Source organism: Trematomus bernacchii, unplaced genomic scaffold (genome assembly GCF_902827165.1).
Source record: "Trematomus bernacchii unplaced genomic scaffold, fTreBer1.1, whole genome shotgun sequence".
Lineage (NCBI taxonomy): Eukaryota > Metazoa > Chordata > Actinopteri > Perciformes > Nototheniidae > Trematomus > Trematomus bernacchii.
The window spans coordinates 32,501-40,979 of NW_022987951.1; the positions used below are offsets into that span (position 1 = coordinate 32,501).

Consider the following 8,479-nt stretch of genomic DNA (forward strand, 5'->3'; position numbering starts at 1 on the left):
TTACTGCTGCATGATGGGATTTAAAATAAAGAATACATTTATCCAAGTTTGAGTCGTGAATCATTTATCAACTCCATTTGAAACATGTTTAATCATAGTTTAGCGGTGGTAACGTGAAGTCATGTGACCTGTCATGTAACATGTCATGTAACATCCAAGGTTTTCGGGGGTTTCAAAACTATCCCCCTTTCCCCCGCTGGTGGGTGGAAGGTAAGGCCTCTCCTATAGTGAGAGCCCCCCTCTAGTGGCGGAGATCTCTCCTGTGGCTGATCTCCCAAGCTACACATTGACCACCCCACCCCCAAAAAAGGACGTATTATTGGCTTCCCCTAATTTTTTCCCCACGCTACAACCTCACACACTGGTACTGAATGTGCATCAAAGTCTTCCTACCGAGCCAAATATACCAACATATGTATGTAAACGACAAAAGAAGCGATCGAAAATCACCGCCACATCTGTGCCCCAGTTGATCGGGAAACCAGTTGATCGGGAAACCAGTTAACGGGGAAACCAGTTAATCCGGAACACTGGCCGGAGCTTTGTGAACATTTTTCTTTAAACCCCTGGTCTCTGTATTGGCGATGGAGGTGATTCTATGTTTCTAGTGAATTAGCATATGTAACGGAGTTAAAAATGTGTATAAATTATTATTCGTTTTTAAATTATGATTTACAATAGGTTGTGAATGTTGTCTTTATGTGATTGTTTCCTTTCATATTTGTGAGTAATGTTTCCAGTGGGAACACTTTCCCCTTGCACATCGTTTTCTACTTGCTGGATGTCACTTCCGCTTTCCCGGAGGAGCACTGCGGAGGGTGAGTTGTGCTAGGAATTGTGTCACAGTTTATTACAATTCAGTGTGGTAAACCGGCTATTTAAGTTGATGAAAGTGATGTATGTTGTTAAGTGTCAATTTGGGTACATTATTAACCCGTTTTTGTTAAGTTTCCACCGTAAGAAATAGAATTTTGGGTGATATTTATGGTGTGGTTTTGGCGCGAAATAGACGCGATCTGCGCCATTTTGTTTGTGTACATGGCAACACTTTCTGATTTGTCTTTCTTTTCTTTTGTAAAGATGTGCAGCGCAGATGTAAAGGACTTTTTGTGATTGTTCTCAGAATAAATGCCAGAAACAGTGGCGAGCCGTCAGGGCCCTCTGTGAGGGCCTAACATATTCTAGAAAATAATATTTGAAAACATTTAAAAAATATATATATTTTTTAAATATATATATTTTTAATATTATTTTTTTTATATTTTCCATTAGTTTTACCAAAAAAAACTTGATTTTAATCGTATTTAACAAAACATTTCCAAAGAAATAAATCCTTCGAATCTGCCTGTTCAGTCTCTGTTGAATGTGAAGGGTTTCATGAAAGAACTGCGTCTGGCCCTCTCTGCCATTCACAGAGTATATAGTAAAACAACGAGAGAGTAATGTCAAGTGACAGTACAATTGACCAATCATATCTTCCCTCTAAATGGGTGGGCTTTATTATCGCGGACTGTATGACAAGTTCCGCCCGCTGCGCTGCCAAGTTTATGCATGTGCTATAACAACGGTCAAGCTAGGCGGAAGTAGCTAATTAGCATACGTTCATTCACGATGGCTCACGTCAGTGATAGTGATGACATCGTTGCGAAACTACTAACCGAGTCTTTTTCAAGAATGAGTTACACTGATAAATTGGAGTTAATTTCCAAAGGGCGACCAACACCACAGCTTAATTTAGTTCAAAAAACCAAACGGTTCGAGAGGCATTTTAATATCGGCAATTACGCCAGATACAACTGGATGACCGGATCAACCAGGGAACAAAAGCTGTACTGCTGGGATTGCTTGCTTTTTGGCGCGGACAGTGGGTCATGGGCCAAAGATGGATATTCTGATTTAGGAAGTTTATCCAAATCAGCACATCGCCATCATAATGCTTCAGGTCACCTCAGAGCTACTATTCGCCTTAAAACATTTGGGGACACCAGGATAGAGCTCCAGCTGGATGAGCAACAACGCCGGGGTGTCATCATTCATAATGAAAAGGTGAAGAGGAACCGAGGAATTTTGAAACGCCTCATAAATTGTGTGGTGTACTTAGGCAAGCAGGAGTTGCCGTTCCGAGGTCACGATGAGAGTGTAACTTCATCAAACAAGGGGAATTACATAGAGTTGCTGGATTTAGTGGCAGAATATGACAGCGACCTGCACACACACCTCGCCACATCAACAGTCTTTACCGGCACGTCTTTGAGGATTCAGAATGACCTGATCAGCGCTGTCGCTAGTGTAATGACGGATAGCATGAAAGAGGAGCTGAGGAAGGCACCTTTTGTCGCGGTCATGTTGGATGAAACAACAGACATTAGCAACGTGGCGCAGATGTCATATGTGCTTCGATATGTCACTGAAGATGGGATAAAAGAGCGTTTCTTCAAGTACGAAGATGTGACCGAGGACAAACGAGCAGAGGCCATAGCTACACGGCTGCTGGAGTTCCTGAGGGAGAGTGGCTGTATTGACAAAGTGGTCGCGCAGTGCTACGATGGAGCAGCTGTTATGGCCTCTGGATTGAATGGGGTGCAAGCGAAAGTTAAGGAAACAATTCCACAGGCCCTTTTCATTCACTGCTATGCTCACATCTTAAATCTCGTCTTGTCAAAGGGAGCTTCCAAGATAAGAGAGTGTAAGGTCTTCTTCTCACACCTCTCTGGCTTGGCCACCTTTTTCAGCCGCTCAGCAAAGCGCACCAAGCTACTGGATGATATTTGCCAGCATAGGCTTCCACGGGCAGCTCCCACTCGCTGGTGCTTTCATTCTCGCTTGGTGTGCACAGTGGCAGAGAAGACCAGGGAATTGAGAGAGGTAAGATAATAATAATAATGACCGTAATGAAAATATTAACAATAATAAAGAAATGATATAGTGTTGGAAACTACCCACTCATAAAAACATGAAGGTAAAGAACTATGCTAGTATTACATTAAATGAAAAGCTAATGTTAGTGTTTACTGGAGGTCTATAAGTTGTTTTTTCTAAACTAAGCATTACTCTCGTAGGTGTTCGAGCACATCGTAGACCATCACACAGAGTTTGATGACGAAACTGTTCATTGCTCTGATGGATACATCACCCTCCTTACCAGCTTCGATTTCAGCTTTTGGTTGAAAACCTTCCACGCTATCTTCTCCTACTCGGATGTTGTTTTTCAAATACTTCAGAACAAAGGTTTTGATATGCAGTTCTGCCTGGCCAGAGTGGATCAGCTACAGCGACAAATTGAACAGGAGAAGGGGAACTTTGACAGCGTCTACGATGAAACCCAGGCTTTGGTTGGCCCTCAGCGCGGCCGTGGAGCTCAAGGAGACGTTCGCGCACGGTACAGGGAGCTCCACTGCAGCGTAATTGACAGCCTGCTAACCCAGATTGCCAACCGCTTCAGTGACCACAAAAAGCTGGAATTCCTGGCCCTTCTGGACCCGCAACAGTTCGGGCATTACTGTAACTATTTCCCAACTGCTGCCTTGAACAGTTTGATGGAGAGCTATGGCGGATATTTCGACCAGCCTCGACTGCACACGGAACTCGCCGTGATGTACGACATGTCTGACATTTTGGGGAAAAGCCCAGCCGGCATTCATCAGTTTCTCCTAAAAAAAGGACTGAGTGAAAGCATGAAGCAGGTGTACACCCTCTCATGCATCATCCTGACAATACCTGTGTCCACTGCCTCTGTGGAGAGGTCATTCTCTGCGCTGAAGCGCATAAAAAGCTACTCGAGGTCCACGACTGGGCAAGTCCGACTGTCAGACTTGGCCTTAATTTCGATCGAGAAGGAATTGCTGATTGCTTTAAAAGCAAAGGATCAGCTGCATGACCCCGCCATCAAGTTCTTCATACAAAAGGACAGGAGGGTGGACTTTGTGTTTCAGTGATATGATCATCAAAGGTAAGCCAAAGTGATTTTCAATGTGGGCCGCCGTGCCGACTTAATTCATTTTTAATTGTTACTTGGCTGTGGGTGCCCTGTGATGATAGGTGTTTATATAAATGGTGTTGTTCTGTGTGGTAGAGGGTCGCTGTCATTGATGCGTTTTGCACCCCGGGCCGTTGTTCTGATATTCCACTGAAGTATACGCTGTGACGTAATAACTCTTCTTTTTTTTCTTTTTTTCGAGGAAGGCGGGGGGTCAGAGGGCCTAGGTAGAAAAGTCACGGCTCGCCACTGGCCAGAAAACACACTCAGATTCTTTGCTGTCCAGTGACGTGCAGTGAGGTTCATGGCTGGTGAGGCACTCACTCACTGAGTCAAATTTACAAATATTATATTTTTACCTTAATCGAAATATTCGGTTATTTTCAAAAGCTTTTTTAGTCTGATGCTTCGATTCATTTTATATTCACACTTCGATATGTTTTATAATGATTGATCATGAAAGTGTTCTCAAAGCTGGTAAAGGTGCAGCTAGTTTGAATGACTTTGTATACTGCAGGGTAGCTTGTGGATTTACTCCAGGTGGAACTAAAGTCTGATTTAACACTTGATTATATTTCACATCATTCATCCACATCTGTAAAGTAACTAAAGGTATTAAATACATGTAGTGGAGTCAAAGTACACCATGTACCTCTGACTTATGTTTACTGCCAACCTAAAAGTACCTCAAAAATAGTAATCAATAATGTATTGAAAAGTTATTTGGCTGATTGTTTTATATTGGCTCAGCCAGGTTATATGGGATGCCCAGTCTACAGATGGGTCACTCATTTTGAAATATTAAACTTAGTTTTATTTTCTTTAATTTTTCATCCTCATGTAGAATGCTATTATGAAACACACATTTGGTTGTTTATAGCATAAAGAACATCTGATTTAATGTGAGGTAGGGAAATAATCATTTGAGTATAAGTATGTGTATATAAATATGTAATTTACAACAGCTGTAAGATGCTTGAAAAGCTTGAAAATGCACCTTGAAAATGCTTGAAAAGTGCTTGAATTTGACTTTGGAAAAGGTGTAAGAACCCTGTTTATAGTTAGCTTTACTAACTCTTTAAGACACAGAAGAGTCAACTTGTTTAAATATTACACCATTTTTTTTTTTAAAGGTTTTAATTAATTAATTTAATATGTTTTTTAATGTAAACTTAATTTTAATTTAATTTTTTTTTTTAATCACTTTCTTGTTTTCATTTTTTTGTAAATGTTTTTTTTAATGTTTTATTTAAAGATATATATATCTTTACTGTACGTGACTTATCAGGTTGTGTAAGTGTTTGTGTAAACCCCTAACCCTACCTAACATTGTGATGAAGTCCAAGATAATTTGTTGATGGGCAAAAAGTCCAATTTTGTATTTACTTAATTACATCTGCATCTTAATATCGTACTAAACGAACCAACTGTTAAAAAATATGGGGGAGGGGAGCCATGACTGACTGTACTTCCTGTCTGCTGTGTTTCAGCTTCACTCGGAGACAACATGGCTTCCAGGTTAGAGGAAGATCTCTGCTGTCCGGTCTGTCAGGAAGTCTTTAGAGATCCTGTTGTTCTGTCCTGTAGCCACAGCTTCTGCAAAGCCTGTCTGCAGACCTGGTGGAGAGAGAGACCATCACGAGAGTGTCCAGTCTGTAAGAGAGAATCTTCAAGAAGAAATCCCCCTTGTAACCTGGTGTTGAAGAACCTGTGTGAGGCCTTCTTACTGGAGAGAGGTCAGAGACCTCCAGAGGCTCTCTGCAGTCTGCACTCTGAGAAACTCAAACTCTTCTGTCTGGACCATCAGCAGCCAGTGTGTCTCGTCTGCAGAGATTCAAGAACACACACCAACCACAGATTCATACCCATGGATGAAGCTGCTCAGGATCTCAGAGAGGAGCTCCAGAAAGCTCTGCAGCCCTTTCAGGAGAGACTGAAGCTCTTTGAAGAAGTTAAAGTGGAGTTTGATCTCACAGCAGGACACCTGAAGCTCCAGGCTCAACACACAGAGACGCAGATTAAGGAGCAGTTTAAGAAGCTTCACCAGTTTCTAGAAGAGGAAGAGGAGGTCAGGATGGCTGCACTGAGGGAGGAAGATGATGGAGGAGAAGATGGAGGCTGTGAGCAGAGAGATAGCAGCTCTTTCACTCACAGTCAGAGCCACAGAGGAGGAGCTGAGAGCTGAAGACGTCTCCTTCCTGCTCAACTACAAGGCTGCAGTGGAGAGGCTGCAGCGCCCCCTGCTGGAGGATCCTCAGCTGCCCTCAGGAGCTATGATAGACCAGGCCAAACACCTGGGCAACCTCAGCTTCAACATCTGGAGCAGGATGAAGGACATGGTGTCCTACTCTCCTCTCATCCTGGACCCAAACACTGCTGATCTAACCTTCATCCTGTCTGAAGATCTGACCAGTTTGAGCGAAGTAAAAGAGAGACATGAACTTCCTGATAATCCAGAGAGGGTTGATATACACATCTCTGCCCTGGGCTCTGAGGGCTTTAACTCAGGGACTCACAGCTGGGATGTCCAGGTTACAGACTGTACATTCTGGGAACTGGGTGTGTTAGAAGAGTATGTCCAGAGGAAGGGAGACATAAATTCTGGATTATCGATGATATGTTTCGAATATGGTGAATACGCAGCATGTTCACCACCAAATCCAAACATTCGTCTCCGTCTGAAGAAGAAGCTCCAGAGGGTCAGAGTGAATCTGGACTCGAACAGAGGGAAGTTGTCGTTCTCTGATGCTGACACTAACAGACACATACACACATTCACACACACTTTCATTGAGAAGATGATTCCATACTTTAACACTCTGGGTGAAATGAAGATATTACCACAGAAGGTGTGTGTGACAGTAGGTCAGAGCAGGTCGAGATAAACAGGATCATTATATCTATGATGTTTATCTCTTAAAGGCATCATTCACTGACCTCTGAAGCACCTCCTGCCGTCTCTTTATCAGGGTTCCAGCGGGGTCTTAAAAAGTCTTACATGTGAGTTGGTGAAACCTTTAGAAGCCCTGTTTATTCCAAACGTGTTTATTTCTTTTTCACAATTTATTTTCTTGTTGAGTATGATAATCTGCTTTTTCAATATATTGTCAACTTTTTGTCAATTTGAACTGTTCATTTGTTACGACTTCATGATGGGATTTAAAATAAAGAATACATTTATCCAAGTTTGAGCAGCGAATCATTGATCAACTCCATTTGAAACATGTTTAATCATATTAAAAACTGGGTGAACTGGGTTTGAATCAACTGACGGACCTCCTGTCAGGGAGTTAAACATAAGTATTTAATACGTGGAGTAAATGTTAAACAGTTTGACCAGGAGAAACCTAGACCGAGAGGACGGCACATTGTTGTCAAATGTTCACTTTTTGACAACAATAAACTCTTTAAGGATTTAATCAGAATAAGAAATACTTCCTAGTAGTAGTAGTTCCTTTATAGCCCAACGTTAGCCTCCTTTAGCTTAGCGGTGGTGACGTGAAGTCATGTGACCGTGCTGTAGTTCCTTTATAGCCCAACATTAGCCACCTTTAGCTTAGCGGTGGTGAAGTCCTGTGACCGTGCTGTAGTTCCTATATAGCCCAACATTAGCCACCTTTAGCTTAGCGGTGGTGACGTGAAGTCATGTGACCGTGCTGTAGTTGCTTTATAGCCCAACATTAGCCACCTTTAGCTTAGCGGTAGTGACGTGAAGTCCTGTGACCGTACTGTAGTTCCTTAATAGCCCAACATTAGCCACCTTTAGCTTAGCGGTGGTGACGTGAAGTCATGTGACCGTGCTGTAGTTCCTTTATAGCCCAACATTAGCCACCTTTAGCTTAGCGGTGGCGACGTGAAGTCATGTGACCGTGCTGTAGTTCCTTTATAGCCCAACATTAGCCTCCTTTAGCTTAGCGGTGGCGACGTGAAGTCATGTGACCGTGCTGTAGTTCCTTTATAGCCCAACATTAGCCCCCTTTAGCTTAGCGGTGGCGACGTGAAGTCATGTGACCGTGCTGTAGTTTCTTTATAGCCCAACATTAGCCCCCTTTAGCTTAGCGGTGGTGACGTGAAGTCATGTGACCGTGCTGTAGTTCCTTTATAGCCCAACATTAGCCTCCTTTAGCTTAGCGGTGGTGACGTGAAGTCATGTGACCGTGCTGTAGTTCCTTTATAGCCCAACATTAGCCCCCTTTAGCTTAGCGTTGGTGACGTGAAGTCATGTGACCGTGCTGTAGTTCCTTTATAGCCCAACATTAGCCACCTTTAGCTTAGCGGTGGTGACGTGAAGTCATGTGACCGTGCTGTAGTTCCTTTATAGCCCAACATTAGCCTCCTTTAGCTTAGCGGTGGTGACGTGAAGTCATGTGACCGTGCTGTAGTTCCTTTATAGCCCAACATTAGCCACCTTTAGCTTAGCGGTGGTGACGTGAAGTCATGTGACCGTGCTGTAGTTCCTTTATAGCCCAACATTAGCCTCCTTTAGCTTAGCGGTGGTGACGT

The 8,479-nt window shown here is 42.9% G+C and overlaps 2 protein-coding genes across 2 annotated transcripts; both read left to right on the forward strand.

The window, feature by feature from the left end:
- The first annotated feature begins 1,331 nt into the window (after positions 1 to 1,331).
- LOC117470936 (zinc finger MYM-type protein 1-like) lies at positions 1,332 to 5,745 on the forward strand. Its single transcript, XM_034115754.1, has 3 exons — positions 1,332 to 2,865; positions 3,060 to 3,949; positions 5,467 to 5,745. Exons 1-2 carry the CDS (start codon positions 1,612 to 1,614, stop codon positions 3,933 to 3,935), a joined length of 2,130 nt encoding a protein of 709 aa, XP_033971645.1. The 5' UTR covers positions 1,332 to 1,611; the 3' UTR covers positions 3,936 to 3,949; positions 5,467 to 5,745.
- On the forward strand, positions 5,484 to 6,675 carry LOC117470934 (E3 ubiquitin-protein ligase TRIM39-like; the record flags this gene model as incomplete). Its single annotated transcript, XM_034115752.1, has 2 exons — positions 5,484 to 6,022; positions 6,204 to 6,675. Coding segments are annotated over exons 1-2 (1,011 nt in total), but the record flags the coding sequence as incomplete, so codon positions are not given.
- Positions 6,676 to 8,479: the final 1,804 nt, after the last annotated feature.